Source organism: Macrobrachium nipponense, chromosome 10 (genome assembly GCF_015104395.2).
Source record: "Macrobrachium nipponense isolate FS-2020 chromosome 10, ASM1510439v2, whole genome shotgun sequence".
In the NCBI taxonomy this organism is placed as follows: domain Eukaryota; kingdom Metazoa; phylum Arthropoda; class Malacostraca; order Decapoda; family Palaemonidae; genus Macrobrachium; species Macrobrachium nipponense.
In genome coordinates, this window is record NC_087204.1 from 97395307 (window position 1) to 97422772 (window position 27466).

General features: G+C 36.2%; 1 protein-coding gene across 12 annotated transcripts in view; it reads left to right on the forward strand.

The window, feature by feature from the left end:
• The window catches only part of LOC135223794 (uncharacterized), a 211520-nt gene that overhangs the window by 174943 nt on the left and 9111 nt on the right, over window positions 1-27466 (forward strand). For 8 of the 12 annotated variants that reach the window (XM_064262598.1, XM_064262597.1, XM_064262603.1 and 5 more), the window contains 10 exons: window positions 14725-14771; window positions 19623-19804; window positions 21011-21136; window positions 21261-21447; window positions 22159-22300; window positions 22851-23147; window positions 23440-23650; window positions 24087-24333; window positions 24641-24945; window positions 25319-26035. In XM_064262598.1, the coding sequence (XP_064118668.1) occupies window positions 14725-14771; window positions 19623-19804; window positions 21011-21136; window positions 21261-21447; window positions 22159-22300; window positions 22851-23147; window positions 23440-23650; window positions 24087-24333; window positions 24641-24945; window positions 25319-26035 (2461 nt within the window). Of the gene's footprint in view, window positions 1-14724; window positions 14772-19622; window positions 19805-21010; window positions 21137-21260; window positions 21448-22158; window positions 22301-22850; window positions 23148-23439; window positions 23651-24086; window positions 24334-24640; window positions 24946-25318; window positions 26036-26615; window positions 26650-27466 lie in introns of all 12 variants that reach the window. The other 4 variants (XM_064262604.1, XM_064262606.1, XM_064262605.1 and 1 more) reach the window with 2 other exon arrangements.

The window sequence follows — 27466 nt, forward strand, 5'->3', positions numbered from 1 at the left end:
ATGAATAGTCGACTGTTGTGGGTAGCATCGTATGGGGGTAAGGACCCCACTCTGTCAATGCGGAATCAGAGGAATTTATTTCTGGTGATAGAAATTCATTTCTCGATGTGGTTCGGATCCCACAATAAGCTGTAGGTCCCGTTGCAAAGTAACCAATTGGTTCCTAGTCACGTCAAAATATCTAATCCTTCGGGCCAGCCCTAGGAGAGCTGTTGTTAATTCAGCTCAGTGGTTTGGTTATGCTAAGATATACTTATGGGGGTAAGGAGCTGGGTTTGAGAGTGGCAGAGGAACAGAGGCAAAAATATATGCCATGAAACTTTGTTCGTTGAACCATATGCCATCATCATAGTATTTACAAATGGATGAATTCATGACATTGTACCTAATAAGACGATGGTACTTATTCGACAACATTCATGCTGATCGTCATCTTCTTATTAGACCTATCCCATTTCCCACCTTCAGAAGGAGAGAGAGAGAGAGAGAGAGAGAGAGAGAGAGAGAGAGAGAGAGAGAGAGAGAGGGTGTAAGGTTTCCCCCAATCTCCTTGAAGAGGTTCGACAATTTCCCACGAAATCGAGGGGAAGGCTGCCGGTGCTTTCATGGATTCGATTCTTCTGAACCCTTGCAACGGCGCCCCGCTGCTTCTGCCAACCTTAACCCGTAATTAACCCGGGCGCTTTCATAGCCTACATTCGCGTGATTCGAAGAGTTATTTGTCTACTCGTTCGAGTTTCACTTGACGCTGCTCAGTGAACAGAGCGAAATAGACAATGGGAGTCATCTTCTTCGGTAAATAATGAGATGGTTAAGCCATCACCCACGCGCCCGCTTATTCACTTACTAGCTGTAGACGAGGTTACTACTTTCAGCCCTTTTTATCTTTTTAAAGGACCCTTGAGTGCCACGCCTAGCAATTGTCTGTGCGAGTCTTAAGCCCATAAATGGTTCAGCCTGATTGTATACATAATTTTCTTTTGAGATATGTTCAAAATGATTCATTTTGAACATATCTGGAAATTCGTATTGAAATTTTAGTGTGAATGTTTTTAAAAACAATTTAAAAAAGCTAGATGATTGTTAGGAAGGGCCTTGGGTCATGGGCTAATGTATATTTAGGGTGGCAGCGAGACCTCATCTGAGTATTCCTTTTATATTAGTATGATGTAAGAAATATTCTGCTTGACGTTAATGAAATTTTTTGCAGTCAAACGAAAGGATATGACGATAATTGATCTCTTGTTTGCGTAACTATTGTTTACCGTTTTGCTTATAATTTTCGTTATTGTTTGCTCATTGGTCTGACCTCGTATGACTTGTTATAAAACATTGCAAATATCTTCAGTTGTCTAAAGGGAGAATATATGTGTATATAAAATAATTAATGAATGATAGGAAAGTGAAGACTGTTAGAACATTCTTTTCAAAAGCTTTTTATCTGTTGCCTTAGGTGTATCTAATAAATAACATTGTTATTTATATAATGTTATGTAGCTCTGCGTTTTGCACTCTCTTAAGTTTTTGCCTATTTTTATTTTGTGCATAATGAAGCTCGCTCAGAAATGACATGTCGTGCATGTCTGCATCTCCAAATACCAGTTAATCTCTCTCTCTCTCCTCTCTCTCTCTTCTCTCTCTCTCTCTCCTCCTCTCTCTCTCTCTCTCAAACGTTATAAAGAAGTGTCATTTTACTTTTCACCGATATACATTATTGTAATTATTCGCTTCATTACCATTAATACCAGGGCATTTCAGATGTAACAAAGCAGTAGGCGTGCCCAGCCAATTCCTTCCCGTTACCGCAACTGTTAATCCTTTTTTTTCTCCTCTCTCTCTCTCTCTCTCTCTCTCTCTCTCTCTCTCTCTCTCTCTCTCTCTCTCTCTCTCTCTCTCTCTCTCTCTTTCTCTCTCTCTCTTTCGCGAAATTGTTATGCAAGCATGACCTTCCCGAGACATTTTCCTTCGGGGGAGAAAATGTGTCAAAGATCAATGACAACTAACCTGTGATGGCTCGTATCACGGACTAGCCCCCTACCCCACCCCTCCCCTCCCTTTTTCCCGCCTTAGCATCCCCCTCCCCCGTCTCATTCTCCCTTACTCGCTTCGTGTGTAAAGCTTCCACCTCTGACTTCGTACTCTTTCTAGTATTTCTATTGTTTCGTTTCGTTCGTGCTTCTGTTCTCGTTTTGTGATATAATTACATTCTGACTTTTTTTTTTTTTTTTTTTTTGGGGGGGGCTGCTTCTCTGGCATGGCTGTTCCTTAACTCTCTATTTTGAGCTTCTGAAGGATTGTCTTTAGGTACGCTATCCTTTTTTTCTTTTATTTCTATCTTTGTCTTCCTGTTTTCACCTTCCAACCCTTTCTGGTTCATTCTGTGACTTATTGTTGTTATCACTGTTGATATTTCGTCTTCATTCAGTCTGTTAAAGATGACGTTTCTTACTGCGAAAATACTTTATTTTCTATTGGTGAAAGTGCATGACAGTAATGCTTTTTATTTGTTTTGATTGGGTTAACTCATTAACCGTAAAATTGCTTGTACCAATTCTGTAGTTATTCTTTGTTCTTGAGGCATAGAGTGGTTCATTGCATCGTCAAATAATAATAATAATAATAATAATAATAATAATAATAATAATAATAATAATCGAATGCCTATGACGCAAAGGAAATGAAAATATAGTTGCCATTACTTCATCGCATCTGGCACGCTCACGCATATCCACTTACACCATACATTATTACTATGGGTACCAGTATGATATAAAGTGACGGAGGCCCATATTGAAACGGATTAAGTACAGGAAAGAATGGAGAGAGAGAGAGAGAGAGAGAGAGAGAGAGAGAGAGAGAGAGAAGCCGTCTGTCACATCCTGTCTCGGATCACATTACAGGATAAAAGTTTACATGTGTCGTTTCTTGTTACCTGAAGCTCTCTCTCTCTCTCTCTCTCCTCTCTCTCTCTCTCTCTCTCTCTCTCTCTCTCTCTCTGTTTGTGCATGTGCGTTTGGGGTACAAACGTTTCATTCTGTATCGTAAGTTCGTTTATTTGGTTTTGTGATGGTTCTGGAGCGTCTCTGATAATTGCTAATTATGACGTTTAGTTAGAATCATTGTTAACCATAGTTTTGAAAGCTCATTGACAGCACGTAATCATCAGTATCGGTTGTGTGATACTGCGATTCATCACGCGTATATGAACTATGTTTAAACTACGGTTTAGCCTACTTAAAATAATCTAATTATTTTCATTATCCTAGGTATAAAGTCTGAGAATAAATAGTGTTGCACTTGGTAATATTATAAATTCATATCGTAAATATTGGTGTTTTTGTGATCTCTATTTAACGTTAATTTGCTAGATAATTTGTCATAAAAATGCTCATATCAGTCTGATAACCCGAAGAACAACTCGGTAAGACAAACTTCCTTAAAGAAACCTAATACTGGAATATCAGTGTCTTTCTTTTTTTCTCTTGCTTTTGACCTTATCCTTTTTTTTGGGGGGGGGATGGGGGTTGGGTCTCGAATTCGTGACCTCAGGTACAAGGGCTCATCACCGCATCACTGAGTAGTGTCCCGGGCACCTTTTCACTGGTGTTTTCATGTGTCCGCATTTATTGTGGTGTGAAAATGATCGGAAATGTATCGCTTATTAAAGAAAAGTTTTCCTTTATCCGGCAATTTCATCGCGTATGATTTCTTTTTTAATGGACTGTTGAATTTGACTTTCACGCGTTTACAGCGTGCCAAGGAAGATGGAAAGAGAAAAACAAAAAGAAATAAATAATGGTGATGAATATGACGCTTTTTGTTGTGGTGGAAGATCTTTCCCTTGGGAATGCCAGCAAGCGGTTATATCAAGTGAACCGCAAACACAGAAGACACTATTTGCTGATTAGGTTAATGAAGTCATGAAGGTTGGGAGAAGGTGAGAACAAGGTTATACGTCTCTTACCTCCTCCCCTCCTTCACCTCTCCCTCCTCCTCCCCCTCCTCCTCTGCCTTACTATTGATGTATCGTGGTATGGAAAATATGCAGCATGAGTTTTGTCATTATCATTTCACTTTATGTCCGTAGTTAGATGATGCTTTCAGATGTTCATTCCCAACGTTATTGTAAAGAAAAGCAGATGTAAACAACGCTAATCACTTTGTTTCAAGGTAGAGTAGTGAAAGTTCCACGTACCATTTGGCATTTGCTCAGCTGTTGGCATTTAGCAATGCAAGTTCCAGTCAGTCAGTATAAACTGTGCTTTTATTTCACGTTTAGTATTTCAAGATGGCATCAGCTTTTAGTGAAGTTCCGAGCATCACCACAGATACAGCTCATGAAATCATATTTAATAATGTAGTTATAGGCAGTGTTAAGCAAAGTTATCTCAAATCACGTCGCGTACTGAACCGAACTTCTGTCTTGCATCATCTATTGGACTCCCCGCTGGTAACAACCTGGGACCATCTAATTTACGTCGACTTCTGGAATTTAAGATGCCTTCATATAATAAACTCACACAGTATGTTTAGTATTAAAGATCCATGTGGCGTTCATTACGCTTTGCCAACATTGGCATTAGATAAATTGCAGATACTGCAATTACCTTTACTTTGTAGGTAGCCAGCTGATGTAAAATGCTATAAATCTTTTAAGTCTTGTTCTTGAGTAGCTACAAAAGACTTATTCCAAGTTAGTCACTATGAGTAATTACTACTAAAGTACTTAAAAGTAACCATGAGTCTGGTTTTTGCAGTAATTATTTGGACTCTGTCTCGCATCAACTGCAGTTATTTCTGTCTGCATCTATATTAGTCCTGTTTCTGATGAGTAAATCTCTACTTGGCATTATTCTGTAGTTCTACTTGGCGTCATTTACAGATTCCGTTAGCGTCAACGTCTTTTCAAAAAATGTTAGAATTCAATCATTCCAATTAAAATTGCGAATAATACCCAGATGGCGGTCAGTGTTCCAGACCCTAGTGGTGGGCATGACCTTGAGAGCCAGTCAAAGCCAGAACTGACAGAAACTCGAGCCTCAAGCAATAAAACACAGCCTCCTTAAAATTGTAGTTCGCTCTCTGAAGTTTCAGCTATCAACAACTACAGTAACACTTGGATTCTGTTTTTGGAAACAATAATTAATTGTGGTTTAGCTGTCGTGATCGACTGAATTCCATGTCAGCGGTAACAACTAGAGTGACAGCTGGCAGAAAACCTTTTGTTGTGGTGTTGAAGTCTTAGCCAAGTCAATATAACCTTTTAAATCCCAGGTTAGATGAGGCACTAGTCTTTTGTTACCAATAAGAAACATTGCAATGCTGTATCCATAATTTGGGTATTTCCGAGTGCTACCAGTAACGCAATTCGTCGGTCATACATCATCTAATGAGACATGGGAAGTAAATCTATCAGATCCTTTGTAGGATCAATTAGACAAGTCTCATGTGGCCTCCTGCCCTCCTTGGAACCGGTTTTCTTCGATGCACAATACCGTTCTTTCTTTAGAAAGTAAAAAAAAAAAATAAATAAATAAAAAAAGAATTAAATCAGACTTGAAATTGTTCATCTCATCTTCTTGTTCTATCTCTGGTGAATAGATTTAAAAGCAGCGAGACTCGTCTTCGCCTACAAAAATTAGTTTTTTTTTTTTTTTTTATGACTGGATGATTTGCCAGCAGGTTTTTCCCTGGTGCCCTTGTAAGACTTCCCAAGGGCAAGAGACGAGGAGACAAAAGATGCAAAACAACATTGTTGCAGATTCCGTCTCACAGAACAAGACTTGTCGAGAGTTCTTAGGCGAAGATTTGGAGGAGGAGGAGGAGGAAGAGGTGGAGAAGAAGAGAGGCAGGGTCGGGGATGAGATTAATAAAAGGGTGTAAACCTGCCTCCTGCCGTCTCAACACATTACCACGCACACTCTCACACTCACACGTAAAATGTAAACATTTGACATAAACTTAAACTTGCATAATTTATTCAGGTGTTAAGCACAAACCCTCATACCTAGGATGCGGGCCTTATAAGTATGTGAAAACTTAGAGTGAATTAATCAGCAGTCAAGATTGAGTAAATGACAAGAACACGAATATATATATATATATATATATATATATATATATATATATATATAAATATAAAGAAAAAACATTCAAAGTGAAATAGATATACATATATATATTATATTTATTTATTTATTATTTATTTTGGGATGTGTTTTCTTTTTTAACTTGATCATGTGAATTTGAGATAGCCGTCTAGCCGGCAATATGGTAGTTTGTTTTGTTCTTAGTTATCAATCACTCATTTTAAACTGTTAACTTGAATATTTATTTCTGCATTTGTACCTATGTCTATACATTTTGTTTCACGAATATACTAATAAACAGACACGTACACGTAAGCTTTGATGGATAACATGTTTTCGTCTACTTTGCCGTATACACAATTGCACTTGTAAATATTTATACCTACAGTCAGCGTTTTCATCAGTGTTGTCTGCACGTTGAATATTTGCTCTTGGAATGCGACAGAGAAATTTTTAGAGTCGATGGATCCAAAAGAGAAAATCTTCGTGAGAAAACGCCATGGTGTGATTCAAGAGACGATAAATCTCTTCCATTGTAAGCACTTGATAATGATAGGTTGAGGAGAACACACACACACGCGCACACACACACACACACACACAGGGAGAAGACAATGCGTTAGCGATGGTTATTCATAAGAGAGAGAGAGAGAGAGATAATCTGAAGTTGGCACCTCACTCAAACATCGATCATGATGTAGTTGTTACATTCTGAAATTATAAAAGAGTACATAATTGAATCATGCGTTTTATTCTACATTGCGACCGTAATGTGTAATTATGTTATGGAAATCAAGGAGGTCGTGCCATTGTCTCAGGACTTCATTTTGGAGTGGTACACAAGAACCACAGGGCCTTGCATTATTATTGGTGCCTTGCTGCGAAACCCTGTAGCTATCTGGCTCAGGTTTAACCTCATTATTTTTTCTGTCTCATTGCTCCTCAACGTTGCTTTTAGCGAGTGACACCTCTTAAGAGTTCAAGACTCCTCAAGGACTTGAGCACTATGGTAAACGCCTGAACATTGTTCCTGAACAATGCACTTGTAGTATCATGGGGTTCAGTGTATTGTATGTCATCATCTTTAACCTTCGTCTTTTTCCTATCTCATAACTTTCTTCTTTTACCATCCTACCTCTTTTCATTTCCTGCTTTCTTTCGTCGCTGCTTTCACGTCCTCTTTCGACCATACACTTGATTCTCGTAGTCGTGGATAGGCCCCTCCCCCTTCTACTTTATGTAGGCTGAATAAATACTCCTCCTCACGCTCCTTGACCGTAAGATCGTAAACCGTCACTATATATCGCTTGTTTTTTTTTCCAGCCGCGATAACAGCTGGTGTCGTCCAAGTGTGGCGTATTTTTTGCCGGTTTACCTTTTTTTTCCAGCTTTGTTTTCCTCCGTGGCTCCATGTACGAGATTCTCTGTGGCGTCCTCCATTTCCCCATCAATATGGTTTTCTGATTGTTGTAGAAATGTAAGGTATTATAGAGTATTTAAAATCTTATTCGTTCAAGTTCTTGGTAAAATATTTATTGTTGTCCACAAATAGCAGATTGCGTACATTTTCCTATGAATCTGCCCTAATTACACTTTTAAGTAGTTTTTAAAGCAAGGGATATAAACCTTGTTTAATCTGTCTTCAGTGTTTCCCGAAGCTTCTTACCTAAAAATAAATAAATAAATGCATTCCATTTAAATGCAACTTATTTTATACACATCAGTGTCCTTCTTAACTAACAGTAACATATTGACATTAGCTAGAGCTGCATTATTACTAGGATGAGATCTCGAAGTATTGGGGCTGGGATGATAAAAAATAGAAAAACTATTATTTCGAGAAATGGATGAGTTATTCACTCTTTGGCATTGAAAATTATTATCTGGCGACCGAATGTCACCGCTGACGAAGCCTCTCGAGTAGGAGGCGTATTTAAATAAGGGAAGACAAGGTCGTCAGGGCTGCTTAGGCTTTGGGGAACTTGAGAGAGAGAGAGAGAGAGAGAGAGAGAGAGAGAGAGAGAGAGAGAGAGAGAGAGAGATTACTTTTGAAGGAGAGCCGTTTTAAAGTCAAGGTCAGAACAGAGGAAGTAATTGATTAATGGAAATTTCACTGATAGATAAAGAATGTCGAGCCATTTCAAGCAAACAAGAAGGAAATAGAAGGAAAATATAGACGTCGCTAAGTAATTTTGAATGCTCATGTGGATTTACAGTCTCTCTCTCTCTCTGCCCATGATTCAGAGATGTCATCATTTCAAAATAAGGTTAAACACTTTCCATTTGCGTGGTTGTACGAGCAATGTGAATCTTAAAAGCAGTGTTATTTTAAATTGTATTTCTTAATCTACAATTGATTTTCATGCAATATCTGTTCTGAAACAGGTACTGAATCTGATTTCTCATTTCTGCTCTTTGATATTCATCATTCTTCCCTTATTTTAGACACCATTTTCTTGTATTTTTCTTTTCCTGAACCTTTCTCTTCCCTACTTCGAGTATTTCTCCCGAATTAAAAGTCCGTCATGGTGCTCGGTTAAGGGCTGCGACCATCTCATGCCTCTGACATGGATACCTTCCCGGCTAATTCCCACAATGTTCCACTTTGGCGATCAACCTCTTACTGACGGCTACGTGACGTCACAAGACACAGTAAAGAAGCAGAAGAAATGATGATCATAAAACGTTTAATCAGTCGTGAAATACGACACCGGAAGTTTGGTTCGGTGGTGTTATTTTTTGCGTTTTTTTTTTTTTTTTTGTGCGCTTGCTTATTGATATGTCGATGATTTTGATAAGTTGGTCTTGCTTTGTCTTTTGGCAGTTTTTGGATTCAATTCAAACGTGAGCTATAATTTAGCAGAATTGGGTTTACCACTTGTGTGTGTGTGTGTATGTTTGTGCGCGCGCGCGTTCGATTTGATTCGCCCCTTCTTGCAAAACGTTGAGCGTTTGAGGCGAATTAGAAATCGATCATCTTGTGCAACAAAGCTTGGCAGTTCATCAACGAACGAAAATGGATCCCCAATTAAATCTCGTTTTTGAAGAGGCTGTTCTCATGATTTAGTTGGAGGAGTCACCTCTCGTGTTTACAGTTAGCTCCGATTACAAAACACATGACTTCAATGGATGGTTAACCAAGGTTTCATAATTGAGGAGAAAGAAAGACGCGCCTCGAATCTTCTAGGTTTAATGTTGGTATTTATTTAGTGATATGTTTTTATATTTATATTTTAATTTTAGGAACATTGATATACTGCAGGAGTGTTTTAGTAAGGAAATTTTGGCATGTGGAATTTGCAATTTGTAGGAGGTTAGTTTACTGTTCCCTCGTTTTGGACTTGGGTATTTACACTTAGTATGTAATGTGTGTAGTCACTTTCGCATAATTAGGATTTTACCTGCAAACAAGATTTCCGTGTATTGTGTTCGTTTGTCGTCATGAATGGAAGCTCTATATAATTATAGCTTTTCATTCTCAATTTGTACATTCTCCTAACCATGGATTGATCATCTAAACGTGTATACTTCCGTCGAACGTAGTCTAGGTGGCAAGATAAACATTTGTATTTATAAGTCATTGCAGTTTTGAACTTCTCTTCGTAAAATCTCCCAAGTATTGTCATCTTGAACTGAGCAATGCATTTTTAGATCTGAGAGACGAGAGAAAACCCTTTACAAACCTTGTGGCTGTGACGACCCCTTCTTCACGCCCGTCCCCAAATAGCACTGAGAAGCACCATTTGACCTTGTCTTCTGACCCCGAGTAAGAACTTCGACAGCTAACCTCTCTTCTTCCTGGAGAAAGTCTCGATCACTGTTGCGTAGCGTTGGGGGTTAGAAAAAAAAAATAGTTTCGTGTATTCCATTAATATTTGTTTCTCAGTTAAGTAATTCTTGGTTTGCTGTTGCTCGGTAGACGTAAATGCTCTTTATTTATTGGAGGTTCTTATAATAATAATAATAATAATAATAATAATAATAATAATAATAATAATAATAATAATAATAATACTAATAATAATAATAATATTGTTGTTGTTGTTCTTGTTGTTGTTGTTGTTGTTGTTGTTGTTGTTGTTGTTGTTGTTGTATTGACGGAGATTGCTGCTTCAGCTGCATTAATTTTATAGAAATTATCATTATCATTATCATTATCATTATCATTATCATTATCATTTATCATTATCATTATCTTATGATGATTATTATTATTATTATTATTATTATTATTATTATTATTATTATTGTTCATAAAAATCTCATAAAAGCACGAGTCACTAAAATGGCGAAGAATTCAGCAGTGGTGTAAATTTAAGTATATATCAGTATATATATTTCTAATTTTATTATTATTATTATTGTTATTATTATTATTATTATTATTATTATTATTATTATTATATTATTATTATTTGCTGTTGTAACGGAAAGTAGTAGCGGGCCTTTTGTGTGTTGTAATAAGCGGAGGAGGGAAATAACATAATGTAGCAATTATGTCACATTTATAAAATTACCTTTAAGTGTTTCCGTGTCTATCCGTGTCTAGATTACTGTCTGTAAATTACATAAGAAGAGAAATTCCTGGCACAGCCCGTTTATTTCAATGTTCCTGAATCGTTAAGTTATGAGCCTATTTTTCATCTGAATTATAATTCCGTTTTTTCTTATTTTTTTTTGTTTGCGTAAGTTTCCTTCAACACCATCCTGCTTCATATTTCTATATTGCAACTGTAATTCTATATATATTTTTTATTTCGATTAATTCATTGCTATTCGTGTTCTCCCCAATGCTTAATTATTTATTATAACATTTTTATTTTTCCTCTTATTCGCGGTTTTCCCTTTTCTTGTCATGTAGTTCATTTTCTTTGACCAGAATATTAGTGTTGATTATGTTCCTTGCACTGTCCGTGCAGTAGTTTATTTCTGAATTTTCTGGCTTATACGATTTCATAATGAAGTAAATCATGTAAATGTATTCTTCATTTCATAGGCTCACTCTGCCCCTTCAATTATTGTAATGCACAATTGCCACATCAAAATCCGTATATATTGTTCCTCGTATCTTCTGCCTGGATTGAAATGCTATTCATTCATTTTCTGCGTTCATGTACTCATTTTCATTGATCTCCACCAATTCACTTTTCTGCGTGATTCACATTCCTCCTCCTCCTCCTCCTCCTCTCTCTCTCTCTCTCTCTCTCTCTCTCTCTCTCTCTCGCAGAATATTGGAACAAGATAAGTTTCTCTTTCCATAATTACATCCGGCGCTCGGTTTTTTTTTTTTTTTTTTTTTTTTTTTTTTTTTTTTTTTTACATAATAGTAAGTGGCCTTTGACCTCGTTTCAAAAACAGTGAGCGAACGAACGAACGAACGAACTAACTGAATGAATGAAAGACGGATTACGAAAACGTCAATTCGTCTAGTTAGGCGGGGCCATCCATTGTTTGACTTTTCCATCTCTCTCTCGCGCGCGTGCTGTTATCGTGAGTAGGCTCGCACGTACTGGCGGCACGTAAATACATATTCGGAGTCTTAAAGTGTGCGTACAGTGATTACTGTAGTGGGTAGAGGACCCGCTCCAATAATAATGATGGTAATGAGGATAAACAATCTGCCGTTTTTTATGTCACTTGAAACTAAGGTGCCTTGAAATAATTCCATTTAATTGCGGTTGCCCTCAGGCTTATTATAGTTAATAAGTGTGGTTTTATTGCACTTAATTGATTTAATTCTCTATTGTTTGAAAATGATCTTCTTTGGGCCATTTTTACATTATTTGGGCCGTTATTTTCGGAGATCTCTTAACTTTTTATCATCACGTTTGATTGTACGTGGAGTATATTACTGCTCTTAAAGTTTTTTAAACATCAATTCACTTAATGCCACTCTTGAAATTAATCTCACATTGATTGTTTCAGAATCTTTTTACTTGAAGATGCACATACACGGGTCTTCTTTTCGTACTTTTCCCATCACATGTAACAGGGTTGTTTCATATCATGAATATTCGCAATGCAGCAGTCTAATAATTCATTTATTCCATTGTTGGCAAATAAAGTTTTTGAAAGGTTGAGAAATTTTTGGGTGCTTAACAAATGGGCATTTTTAACGAGTTTCCTCTACAATGTCAATTGTAATTTTGTATTTGAAAATGTTTTCGTAACAGAATTACCGGGAAACGGCTAACCTGAAAGGCACTATTATTATTATTATTATTATTATTATTATTATTATTATTATTATTATTATTATTATTATTATTATTATTATTATTATTATTATTATTATTATTATTATTATTATATTGAAAGGTCATTTACCAAAAGGACCATCTGGGGAGAACGAGAGAAGCATGGATTCTATTTTTGCTTGATACTTTGTATGTCTAGGTTGTGTTGCCTCCATGTATATAGAGAAATAAACACGCATTGTCCCTTCCAAGGTCATCCAAATGATGATAATCAACTGCTACTTGAAATGGCATAAAGGGAAATTAATAATGCTTTGGGTTTATGCTTGTAGACTTTATTCGTAAAAATAAATGGTTTAGTAAGTAACCACAAGCACATTGAGCTTTAAAGTATACTCTCTCTCTCTCTCTCTCTCTCTCTCTCTCTCTCTCTCTCTCTCTCTCTCTGTATATATATATATATATATATATATATGTATGTGTATATATGTATGTATGTATGTATGTATGTATGTATGTATGTATGTATGTATGTATGTATGTATGTATGTATGTATGTATGTAGTTTTCATCACTTCTCAGTTTTTCACTTCAACTTATTGTTTGACTTGGACTCTACGACTACTAGTACTAGACGTAGTACTGATACGGCTGCTGCTCCTAAGGCCATGCAGGTGTACCGTTACGTCTTTCATAATGGTAAGACACAAAAAGAAAACAAACTTCGACTGACATCTCCAGCCTAGAAAATATTACCGCTGGGTATGTGCAAAGAAACCCAGTATGAAGTAAGTTTTAAATGTATCTTTAAATTCATTGTTAATTGAAAACTGTCACAATATGCATGTATTAAGATAACGCCAAATCTACAATAACTGCATTTCGAATTTAGGCCATTTATGAACGGCGAGAAAGCTGTGAAAACAGCCTGTCTCCAAATATTGTTGGTTCATTTGGAGTCGACCCAGATCAAGACGAAGTAAATCTGGCTCGTTTTTTTTTTTCTTTAATGAGAAATATTGCTTCCTTTTTCATGACATTGTCTTTAGTAACTGCTTGCCGAATTATTCGAGTAAACTGAGTAAAACAATGGAAAGAAAACAATCAAGGTTAGTACGAAACGGCATAACCTTATGCTAGTAGAGCAAGAGCGCGCGTTGTAAAGGGAAGTGGTGTTGGCTAGGCACCAACACAAGAAGACGGAGAAGAAGAAGAAGTAGTCGTGTACACATAAGTAACACAGTGTCTTGTAAACCCCCCTAGGATGAGGTCAGTGGCCGCCATGCTGCTCCTCCATCTCTCCCCCTCCCTCCCCCATTTCTCACACTTGCGCCGTTCGCGCGCTCTCTCTCTCTCTTCTCCTTCTCTCTCTCAGACTATTTTTCTTGAGCACTTGCTCACCATGTCTTTTTTTTTTCTTCTTCTTATTTTGTATTTATTTGTCTATTTATTCCTTGCTTTCATCATCGGCTTACTTTACACGAAGCGTTGAACTCACAGCAATGAAAAACAAGTTTCCTGCGTTTTGGTTGCACTTTGTTGTACATCGCAAATGTCGGGATGTGCGATAGTTGTGAATGACGTTTTGTAATAAATGGATGTCAGCATTTAACGCGGAGATAACTGTAATGAAATGGTAACTGTGTGGTCTTTGTGGGTTATGTTTCATGGTTGTTGCATGTATTGACAATTCATTCTTATTGTTTTTCAAGTTTATTGTATGGGGGACGTTGAAGTTTTATATTTCCTTTGTTATGATTTCCAGACTCGAGGGAAACTACGTAGTCTTTATACTGAAGGAAAAACAGTGTTGCACGTTGCTAAGTTACATATATTAAAATTGTGTACGCAGACACACGCACACACACTCATGCACTCACAACTGTAGACGGAGTTTGTTGTGATCATTACCTGACGTGCATTTAAATCACCACAAGGGAACTCTATAATATAATGCAGTCCTCAAACTCTTAAGTTGTTTTCAGAGTGGTCTTTCGTTATCTTCAGGGTTTATGCTCCGTAGGGGGTTAGTGCTGTCAGTGTACCTCACGTGGTGCACTGTAGGCATTACTAAATGGTGTTTGCAACGTTCCCTCGGCACCTAGTTGCACTGACTTTATAACCTTTCAGTGTACCTTCATTCCCTCTTCCTTTCTTCCACCTTCCACCTTGCTATCCAGCCTCTTTAACTACTACTCTGGATCACTTTGACTTTTATCATATGAGGTTTTGATTCTTGTTGCATGACTCCTTTGTTATTCCAGTTTTTGGGTAATTGCTCTTACGTAGATGCATAGTACCCTCGGGAATGTATGTTTTTCGTTTATAAATTTATGTAGTTGGTAACTATGATCATTATTATATTTTTATTATTAATTGTATTTTGTCTTAAAACTCGGTAAAATTTAATATTCATTTTCTACTTTCCTTCTTTTCAGCAACTGAGATGACATCCCAGCCAGAGTTCTTAGCTCAGATAACGGAGGTAAGTTGGAGGAATTTTTTTTTTTATCTTTTTTTTTTATTACTTCTACAACATATCTCAAAACGCGTGTATACAAAAGATAAAAGCACTTAACATCGACTCTCTTGTACGCCTTTGAGTATGATATATTTTCTCGAGTTATGTATACGATCTTACTGTGCATTTATACACATAGTTATGGGAATTTTCATAGGAACATTTACTAGATCTAGCAAAATACAAAATCACACAGTTTACAATTAATTTCTGGATTTATTAAATACATAGGCTCTGTACGTTATCTTCGATTGCACTCGAATATAAATGATGTAAAAATTAAACAATAGAGGAACAGTCGGGTAACGGAGAAGAGTGACCTACCAGTCCAGTCAAGTCAATTACAACGGAGTACAAATGACTGAAAACAAGATCTCTCTTTCTTTTCTGGTCACTGTTGACATACCTGGACACAAGTCAGCACGAATAAAACCGTATGTCGAAGACCCCATTGAAATTACATGCAAATGAACTGCAGAAGACAAGCTGACGTCACTCAAGAGATTTGTGAAGCCAAACAACAGTTAGATTACCTTCTTTGCTTAGCAGTCTTGTAATGCAAGCAATTCGTGACATTCAGGCATGAGCAAACGCTTCCTTATCTCAATTACTGTTTATTTCATCACCACATTCACAAATATGTCGGTACATTATATGTATGTATATGTTATATATATATATATATATATATATATATATATATATATATATATAATATGTATGTTCAGATATAATGCCTTATATATACGTTTTATCAGTAGCCTTACCAAATGTAGTTATATAATATATTATATATATCTATATATATTATAAAGTGTGTTCAGATTATAAATGCCCCACCCTTTTTTTATAACGTTTTTTTATCCAGTAGCCTTACCAAATGTAGTTATATTATTATATATATTATATATTATATTATTATATATATATATATATATATATATATATAACCTAATGTATGTCGAAGATATAATGCCTTACCCCCTACCGTTTTTTTTTCCGTAGCTTTATATCTTACATGTAGTTATATTATGTGTATATATATATATATATATATATATATATATATATATAATTATATATATGTTTTTTGGTGTGTGTGTATATGTATATATATAATATATATATATATATATATATATATAGATATAATAATTTATTATATGATTTATATATATATATATATATATAATATATATATTTGGGTTTTAGCTACTGATAAAACGTACAAGGCACTGTATCTGAACACACACACGCATATATATATATATAATATATATTATATATATATATATATATATATATATATATATATATATTTATATATATATTATATATATATGGTAGGTAAGCTACTGATAAAAACGTACAAGGCAATATATCTGAACATTTTGTATATTACATAATTGTCAGTAATGATGTAGAAAAATGAAAGCAAGGATATGAAGGCATATCTTAAATATGCAAACGGGTTTTTGTGGGCCCCGAAAAATTTGTATTCATGGATGGTTAAATTGTTACTGCTGATATGATAAGAGAAATCAGAGAAAGGTCGGGAGATGTGAGTATAATTATTGTGGGGATATGAAATGAGGTTACGTGGGATGTGGAGTGGTTGGTGTTTGGAGTCAATACACATCCTTTTGATCAGTGTTTTTATGGATTTATATATTCAGATGACTTACTGTCGTCTCGTTGAGCAGTTCTCTCGAGGTGGTTTAGTTATTGGGGGAGAATGAAGCTATATAATGCAAAAAATTGCGATCGAGGGAGGTCGAATTTTGATATCCAGAAGTGCATGTGTGGGGATGTAAAGTGATTGGCAAATTGCGAAGGGGATCGATGTGATACTAGGGAGACTTCTTCGCACGTTTGATTCGAGTATTAAGGGATGGACGCGACAGTAACTGCTGCCTTGCTTGCCTCTAAAGACACTCCTGCTCGTGTTAACGACTCATTGGTACAATGAAGTATTACTGAAATATTGACATTTTTACATTCCCCGTTTTGTGCGTTTCGTGATCGATGGTCTGAATTCTTAAAAGATAAATATAAAAAATAAATATAAAAAATATATATGACAGAAAACTGAATGAAGGATTGTACTATTGTCGTGGCCTCATTGCCCTGAACACGCTTACGAAAACAATATAAATGTGGTGCGTTTTTCCTCACTTTCGAATTTAGTGAGAACCGATAGACATTTGCTGTGCGAGTGAGAGGGGAGTGGTAGGATTGAGGAATGAAAAGAGAGAAAACGAAGTCAAGTAGATGGTGATACGGAGACGCTGGCTTTTAACAGGGTCATAATAATGTTTAGAGTTTTTAACCTTTTAGGCAAATTTTGTTTTCATGACCACTGAAAGGTTTTGATTTTATTTGACCATTAAAGGCCTTTCTTTCTGATCACTAAAGGCTTTTGTTTTATAGCCACTAAATGCCTTTGTTTTTTTTGTCGGTTAAATGCCTTTTTCTTTATTGCGACCATATGTGACCAAAGGCCATTTTATTACTTTGACTAAAGGTCTCTCTTCTACTGTGGCTAAAGGTCTGCTTTTGATCGTGGCTAAAGTCCTTTAATTTTTTACCACTTAAGGCTTGTGGAAGTGTGGCCACTGAAGGCTCATTTTTAAGGCAATCTAAAACTTTTGTTTATATAACCACCTAGAGCCTTATTGTAGCACCATTTAAGGTCTCCGCCATTATGGCCACTTTAGTCCTTTATCTTCTATGGCATTCTCATGCCACTTAAGATCCTTCCTTTAATGATCACTTAAATTCATTGTTGTTATGGCCTCGTAAAGTATTTGTTATATGGATCTTACGCCGTTGTTTTAATGACCACTTAAGGTCTTTATTTTATCCACTTGAAGAATTTGTGTATATGGCCCACTATGGCCCTCTGGTTTATAATAATTGAAGGCCACTCAATTCCTACGTTTTTATGACAGCATAAGTCCTTCCGCAAATACATAGTCTTGTATGCATCTGCAAGAGTATCACATTTGGGTTCTTCGTATATCAGCAAAATCAGAGTTGCACTGTATCTTTAAATGTCTGGGCTGAATTATGCACCGAACCGAAAATTATTGTCTCGTTAAACCTTGCATTTTCTGTCTGCGTGTCTGTCTGAAGAAGCTGTTATTCCGAAAACGATGTACATCATTGTGGCTTTGCAAATCATCACCATTATGCTCGGACGTGCATGTAGCATCGTGGCTGGTATTTTATTTTCAGAATTATCGTCTTGTATCAGAGAGAGAGAGAGAGAGAGAGAGAGAGAGAGAGAGAGAGAGAGAGAGAGAGAGAGAGAGAGAGAAAATCTAGCAGTTCTGCGGATAGTCAGATAAAAGATGCTTCATTGTCATCATGTTACTTGACTGTTATCTTCGTGTTCGTAAATCCTTATATTACTTTTCTTTTTATTAGAGTTTAATGATAACTACAGATGAATTAGATTTTGAAATCATTATTATTCATTCAATAGCCAGTGGCTTTAGCTATTCTCTTCCTTCATGAAAAAAAAAAAATACGCAGTCTGTTTTGTCATAGTTTTTAGCACTTTCTCCCATGAGACAATGAGGTCTCAATCACGTGGTTGCGATATGTTTTCTCTCACGTGGCGACAAGCCTGACTGAGAACGTTTTATGCCAAATTATGACTCGCGTAATGAAAGGGAGAAAAAAATATTTGCAAGCAAATCACAGATGACTACACTTTTGTGCCTTCCTCATCATATCTTTATATATTTTATCTTTGGTGTATATTTTCGAGGCCATTAATTTTACTTTCCTGTAAGGTCTTCTGCAGTTGCCCGAGTACCTTACAGAGGGATAATATATATATATATATATATATATATATATATATATATATATATATATATATATATATATACTATATATATATATATATATATACAACGATGAAGTGGGCTGTCGGCTAAGAAATCTTGGGAACTTTGTTCACGAGAAGAGAAAATTTTATTTATATAGTATAATTTCCTGTTGTCAATAAAACTGAACCATTTGCGCATTAATCAAGTTTATACAAAGTCATTTATATATGTAATTTTAAAAATATACCGACTGAACTAACTGTGCCGTAAAGTGCATTTTTTTTTTCTAATCGGTGGATTTTGAAGGGTTGGTTCGGGCCACACACCAACTGGATTGACTATGGGGTAGGTAACGTTATTTCAAACATAACTTGAGACTTATGAGCGAGTAGTCATTAAACAAATATCCTACTCTGGTAGAGGTTCTTGCGGAGTTGTGGTTGTTATTTGTAGGCATGCAACACCAAATTTATGGGTTGACAAGTGAAAAAGGTGTCTTAAGAAACCATTGGAAAAAGCAGAGCATTCACTTGTCACTTGAGCGAGGGGTTGTATTATTCAGTTTAAAGTAATTCATGAGTGAAATTTTTAAAAAAATTTTCCTAATTCCTATTTATTTTCATTTCCTACTTTAAAAGTGGAATGGAGCACTGAATATGAACACTACTTGATAAGATTTTAATTTGATCCATGACAGTAGCATTTTCATCGTTTATTTTCTTTACAAGTAGTTTTGATTATTAGATATTTTTATATTCAGTCTTCCCTAACTGTTTTTTTTACCTTATGTAATTTCCATCAGTGTTTATTAATTCAGCTAAAGTACTATATTTATTGTATTTTCTATCGTAGTGAGTTTGTAATTAATGTAATTTTCTGTATCATTTTCATCTGAAATACTTTACAGTCATATGTATCATCAGTTATTATTTCCTTCTTGGGTGACATTCATTATTTTTCCCGTTTAAACGTTCAGCTTCAAGAGGCTGTGGTGGCCATGAAAGGGACCCTGACGGAGGCGGTGACGCGACTGAGTTCGGTCGTGGAGGACCCATCCCTGACTAAGGAAATTCAGGAGTCCCGCCAGAGATGCCAGGACAACACAGCGGAAGTCCTGAAGCTGGTTCTCTCTCTGAAGACTGACATTACGTCTTTGCAGTAAGTACTAGGAGTAGTTCTCTATCTGGTTCCACAACCGTTGTGATATTGTGTCTACCAGTCGCAGTCACATCGTACATGTATTGCAACAGCCATAGGGACCCTCATCTTCTCTTATTTTTTTTATATTTTCGTAAGCGATATTTCGACTGGAAGCTTCAAAATCCAAAACGAAATATGAAGAAATTCTCATTACCAAGAGGGATTCGAACCCATTAGGGTTTATTGAAACTACGAATCACTGAGAACCGCTAATTCCAAGAGAAACAGCGTAGCTTTATTTCAAGACAATTCATAATTCTTTTCGCTTTCAGGAAAAAACCTATCATTACAGGCTGATATATATAAAAAAAACATTTTTTCAGTATAATGGGTAAAGCACGGACCTCAACCTTTTTAATAAATTGAATGTTACAACTGAATTCATCACGATAAATCTTTTTCGCTTTGAATTGTTGCACAGTATTTCATCAATGTATTTTTTCAGTTAGAATTTCAGGGATTATGTCGGAGGAATATTGTTCATTTTGCCTCAAACGGTGATAACCGTTTGCAATTTTCACCCAAATTATTTTAGTATTTGTTGTTCCACTGGATATTTATGAATTTGTCGTTTCATGTATTCTGAATTCAGTTATGTATGAGCATTTTATAAATTTCTGAGGTCTTTTTGTCACTTCCATTGGCAGCTGTTATAGACAGTAACTCTTAAAAATCTGCACTTTGCGTTAGCTGGTAAAACGGAAACCCAAGTAGAAAATACTCCAATATTCTTCAAGTGGAGAACCAATATGGAACAAACTAAATATTTTTTAGATTTGATTTACCAATAGCTTTTATGGAAATTTGTCTTATATGATTAATAACCTTTCTGCTTTGACTGCGATCACGAAAGATAAGGATTTGTTTGCTCCCAATATTTTGAATAGGTCGCATTTTCAAAGTATTTCATGATCGATGATTGAGTAGCCACACACAAGTAAACTACCAATTTTTACTTCATAGTTTTTAGGGATCCAGATATCTTAGGATTTTTGCACATATGTGCTATGCCTTATGTTTTAAACAGCGATCACGTTATAACTCAAAAATAAGGAAGCATGTTCTGCATACCCCAAATGTTGGTTCAATTCAATGAGGGGTATTAATGAACTCGTCTTCAACTTAACAATTAAGATATTTGCCAACTCCTCTTTCTTTCCTCAGGAAAGAGATGATTTCCGTAAGTGAGAGACAAGAGTCCCTACAGAGTTCTGTTTCACAGCTTCTCGATGAGAGAAAACTCTTGATCTCTGACTTGTCACAAGCTGGGGTTATCTCTCTGCATACTAGGTAAGGAGTTTTGTAAGCAGTTCTGTTTTCTTGATTTTTGTGGGTATTTTTTCTTGGATAATATGTCCTTAAGTAGATATTTTTTCTGCTGTTCTTGAAGTGACCACTACTAAAACTACTGCAGATCTAGATTGGATGGGCGTGCAGGTGGGCCCGTGGAGGTCGCAGTGCCAGATCCTCCAGGGAGGTCAGGCTCCGGCACCCACAGCAATGACTCGGGCGTGGCACTTTTATTAGAGCGCGCCCACCAGGCATTTGCGACAGACCATACCCCCTCTCCCACACCTACTAACCAGAGAGCCTCTGATCAGGTAAGTCGTTGTTTGGTCTGGTTGCATATGTTAATGTTCTCTTCTTTATTGTCCATGATAGCAAGAATATTAATTAAATTTAAAGTATGTAGAAACACACAATATACGTAACTATTACACGGTGTCATAACTGCGAGTGGTCCAGTTATAATGAATTTTATTATACAAATATATCTTAGTCGTAAAACTCGTTTTAACAACTTGGCGCCCTTAAACTAGTGGTTTGATATGAGTCAACCTCAATTTTGCCGAATTTTCTTGCTTGTTATATAAAACTCGTGTCTACCTCGTTATTACCTGTTTTCGTATTAATGCCACAAATAGATTTAAAAAAATTATCTCTTAGGCATATATTGCACTTTTCTCCAAGTGCCATGACATTGTGTGTGTACATATGCTTGTGTCAGTTTTTTATTTTATAAAGGCCTCATGCAAAGATGGGTGACTTTCTCCTTACCAAGATGGTCAAGGGGCCAGCACCCACATCCCACAATGCTTGATCCAGAAGGCTAAATTCCTTTGTGTTGGCTCTTCTTTAGAGCCACCCCCTCTCTTTGGGGAAAATGGCAGTATTGTATGTATTTATGTACAGTATAATGTGTAGAAGGACAAAATGAATGCCGAGAGCATCTTTAATAAATTATTTATAAGACGATCACATCATTTAGTACTTTTTCTTCCCCCAAGAATTAAAGTGTCCTTTCTTTTCAGGATTCCTTGCCAGAGCAGCCTTCCCTCCTCGTTCCTCCATCTGTCTATGACTATGTAGCTGGTCTCAGATCACATGTTCATCCCTCATCATCTTCAGCTCTCTCGGCGCAGCACCATTCAGATTCTACACATAACAGACAAAGTAAGTTTGATATTAATTTACCTTTGAAAAGGATAGCAAAAGAATTTCTGCTCCTGAAAGACTGAATTTTGGGCATTACAAAGCTCATGTATTTACATAGTAGCAGTGGGTATAGAGGATGCAATATAGATTAAAAATAACTCATCTTAAAATTAATATAAATTTAATTAACGGAAAGCAACAAATACTTCTCAGTGAGCAGTTGGTAATTGCCTAATAGTTTAATAAGGCCATCAAGGAATCATGTACATTAACTAGTTCTCAGAGGTCAAATGTAGAATAGAAATTTAATCGAGAGCATAACTTTTGAAGTATTATGTACAATAGACATTGTATTTAGAAGGCATCTGCACTAATTCAGCTAATGTGCAAAGTGAGATCTGTGTCATGCTTAAGAGGTGAAAAATTAAATAGAAATTTGTCATTGTCAGGGGGCACTTATTTGGGCATATTAAAGCAAGGAACTATTCAAGATAAATTTATAAAGATGTGGACTATTAAATTTCATATACAGCCAGATTTTTTATTTTTATTTTTTATGTCTTGACAGGTGTGAGTGCCACTGTTGGAGGTGACAGTGAAGACTTAGGCTTGGTGTATGATTCAGATTCGTCTCTTACGATTGCTGCCAACAAGACTATCAGCCTTAGTGCTTCCTTAAGTCAACAGTGTGGTATCGAGCTCCACTCAGCCCACACTCAGCCGCCTTCTCACAGTCACCACCACAGCCACTCCCACCATCACAGTCACTCTGGGCACAATCGCAGTCATGCTCGGTCAGATTCAGATGGGTCCGATCAGTCAAGAGATGCAAAGCATCGGTCACATCACTACTCTCTCGAACATGGTAATGACTTCATATTTGTACCTTTTGACATTACAAAACTTCTGTGGTTGTTCACTAATTAGTCATTGACTCTAAAAGTATTTACTGTTCCACTGAAAGAAATTGTTGAAGCACAACATGTAAATATAATTTCCTATGATATTACAATTTTACCTTATTGTGACAATGTAACTTTTATGGTATAGTATAGCGCATAGCCTCCATTTCTTTTTAATTCATTTTCTAATTTAGAAATTTTAGGGTTTTTGTGGTCTACTTTTATCATTTTTTTTTTTATGATATGCATTCTTAGGTCATGAGAACAGTGATCCGTATGCAGTTATTGTAACTCGAAGTAGGAATTCCTTGAATGACCCACGTGACCCCAGGGAGACCCAGAGATACAGAATTGCTCGAGAACTCCTCGACACAGAGAAAAAATATTGCAAGACTTTGTGGACTATTCAGGATACATTTGCTGAACCCCTGAAAAAAGCTGGGATTCTCACACACAAAGATATAACGTAAGTACTACATAAAGAGTCAGTGTCTATGATGCATTTTGTTATCTCCGTTTGGGAACACTGTTGATAATCATGTTTTTCCTCTTGTTCCGTAAATTGGATTGAGTTAAAAACATTTAAAATTATCTTCGATGCATTGTTATATTTTGGTAGTACAAAGTTATTTCGCTGAATGTGAGAAATTATGAATTAATGGTTTGTTATGTTTTCGAGCCATTTTATGATGAAAGGATTCGTATTATTATACAACAATGATGACTGCATTGTTTCTGGCATACTGTAAAAATGTAGTATTTTTATAGATGCAGTTTTAAAGTATTAATGACATGGTGGTAAGTTACCATTCTTAGAAATTGTGCTCTGTATCTGTAACATATGCGTGATTTTTAATCAAGTCGTGATATGCCTTATTAATTTTCTTGAAAAATTTTTTCAGAACTTTATTCCCTGAGGAAGTTTATCAGCTGTATGACAAACACTGCTTATTACAACACCAGTTGAGGGAAAGACTAGCTTCATGGAAATGGCAACCTTTAGTAGGAGATGTTGTATCTCGGTTCACAGATCCTCGTCACACAGATGTATTGCGGCTGTATACTGCATATGTCAATGACTTCCCTGAAGTTCTCAAGACATTTCACAAACTCTGTCGAACTTCTCAACCCTTCACCAAGTTCATTAAGGTTAAGAGCTTAGTTTGAAACATTTTTCATATTAAAAAGAATACTATATAAATATAATGAATAGAAAGTGATAAACACTTCATAGTAAGCAATAGAAATAGCAAAAAAAAGCTTAGTGAATTTAGTGTTGCGATCATATTTTATAATGTAGATTAACTTTGGTATTTTGTTTCTAAGAACTTCCAAGCAGTACTTTAAATTACTTGCTCAATTCAACTGTATTTTTTGCATAATATGCAAATATTAAGAACAATTCTGTTTATAATTGTCATATTGCATGAAAAATAATAGCAGTTATACTTCCCAGGTATGTCTAGAGCAGCCAGCATGTGGTGGACTTGATTTAGGTGCATTCCTTCTGACACCTGTTCAGAGAGTACCAAGATACATCCTTCTTCTAAAGCAACTCCTGAAATACACAGAACCTCAGCATCCAGATTATCAACACATTCATGCCTGCTTGGAACGTCTCCGTGATTTTCTGGCACGCCTTAATGATTCCATGGAACATTCTTTCCAGCTGGTTCATGCCCAGCTCTCTCCTCATGTCCCATTGCCTGGTTCTGCTCATCATCATCCACCACCCCCTCCACCCCCATCATCAAGGCATAGGTAAGACTTGATACTGTGTGAGATTACTGAAATTCAGAATACAGTATTCCTTTAACTGAAAATTTTTCATGGGGGCATATTGTCATTTTTACTGCGTACTTGAAGTTACAGTAGTTGGAATGTGGTGGTCAGTATTTTTGTTATGCACCTGTTGCACGATTAGAGAATGGGGTTTGTGTCATGAAGATTCAACTAATCTTGGGAAAACATTTAGTGTAGTGGTAGATTTGGAAATGATGGAATATCTTTTATTGTAGTTAAAAAAACTACTAAGGAATTGGTAGCATTTCTGTAAACTTTTGTTAGAGGGTTCTTAATTGAGCTTCGAATTAATAGCATTTTTAATGCTTATTTATGAAATTGCTCTTTTTAGAACCAGCCGATCTCCAAGAAGATCAAGTTCATCAATAGGAAGTCCACCTTTTAGTCCCAGTAGCCCTACTTACAGCCCTGATCGGACTAGCATTAGCTGCAGTCCCAACCAATCTCCAGATGGTAGACATCGTACTCAGTCAGTGACAAGTCCACAAAGATCCCACAGTAGTGCTACTCAACCATCTTGCCGACCACGGTCTGTATTCCTAGATACTCGATCATCCTCTTTGCCCAGAGGCTCAGGTAGTTCAAGCAGTGGGTCACGAGGCAGTGCCAATTCGCCCAATTCTGATGTACCACGCATCAGATCGCGGAGTGAGAGTGTGGCTTCTCGCCGCCCTTTACCACCCCATAGTCATCATCCAGCACAATCACTAGTCGTTCAAGATGCACCTCGTGGCCTTGCCCCTTCACAGTCAGTGGTGGATATGACAGCCCATAGCAGTCCTTCACACGATTCTGGACGTTGGGAGGACATGGCTGCTAGTGAGCCCTCTTTAAGTGATCCTCGTCCTGTACACAAAAGTTCAGATGATACCGCAACATCACTTAACCCCCACACACTCACTTCAGCTCATAGCATCCACAATGTTGATGGACAACAAAAAATCTCCTCTCCTGCTTGGACCGAGTCTTCACACTCCGATGATCCCCGGGGAAAGAAAAAGTCTTCTCTCCGCAATTCTCTCAAGAATATGTTTACCTTCAAGAAGAGGTATGTACATGCTCAATCCATTGGCAAAACACCTCTTATCATTATAACACCGCACTTCCAAAACCACACTCACACTTCTTCCTACCTTGAGCATAAGCTCAAATCCCACTCCACTCTGGATTTTGTTAAATGTGAAAGTTCCCCTGGGATTTTGGAACAGGCCCCTAGCCATTCCTCTGAAGATACAAGTTTCAGATCATCTGAGTTTATGACCAGAGGATCACTTTGTGTCTTGCATGAAAGTTCAGTTTAAGTACTTTTTAGCCAAAGGTTTTTAAGCACAGTTGCACACCTAGACAGCTACATTGGTTTAGAAATGCAAAAGCACAGTACTATTGCAATTAAGTCATCTGTCTTTATAGAAGAGTATATGTTGTTAGATTATTAATCCTATTTGAAGAATGTTTAATTAATGTTGTGTGTAATACAGTCATTGTATGTTGCATAAGATTTGAGCCTCTTTATTCACTATATTACTAATAATATAGATTAATGATTGTAGTCTTTATAGACTTAGCTTTTTGAGTTTTCATAACTGATATAATGCCATACTATTTTGTAATTTTGTTTTGGTACCTAGCAGCAAGCCAACTTCATGGGATGCTATAATACAGGTAATTTTTACGCAATTTATAATATAAAACAATTTAATGCAATCAACTGATATAATCTTATTGTAGAAGCCTTACTATTTGATGATGCAGGAATAGATGCTATTGAATTTTGCTTAATAAAAACAATTGGCTACTTAGATGGTAGTTTGTGTGTTCATCATAGTAAGTGATAGTTGTTTTGTGTGTTTTAAGTATTTTTATGCTAATTTTAATGTTACCAAATATAATACTCATGTTTGGCAGTGATAGTTCCATGCAACTTGCATAACAACTATTTCTAGGAAGCTTCCATGGTACAATATGCTGCGTCTGTCTTTTGAATTTAAGGTTTGTTTATTTGCAACACTACAGCAATCTACAGCAGAAGTCTTAGAACTTATTTTGGTTCAAATTATGATTCCTCACTCACTTCCATGTGTGCAAAATTAAAAGTACTGTACCTGATCTTACAAATTAAATTTGGTTGAAAATTGGTGCTTTGAATTATTTTAAATTGTGTTTCACATTTGCTAAACAAAAACTTTGCATATTTCTTACTTGTTGAACAGATGAAAATGTCTTGTATTTTTGTTTCATGGCAGACAAGTATGTCATTGTGTATTGTGGATTTCATTGAATTGTCCATTTTTAGTCATGGAAAGTTACTTATTATCTAGGTATTTATAAACTATATTACAGTATCTTTGACATTTAATCATGATCTTGTTGGGTATTGAAGATAAAAGGACTGTGTTGTATTGCACGTGAAAATAATTTATGCATTTATATACCTAGGTGACATTGTACTAATTAAAGAAAAACTAGTATAAGTAAAAGG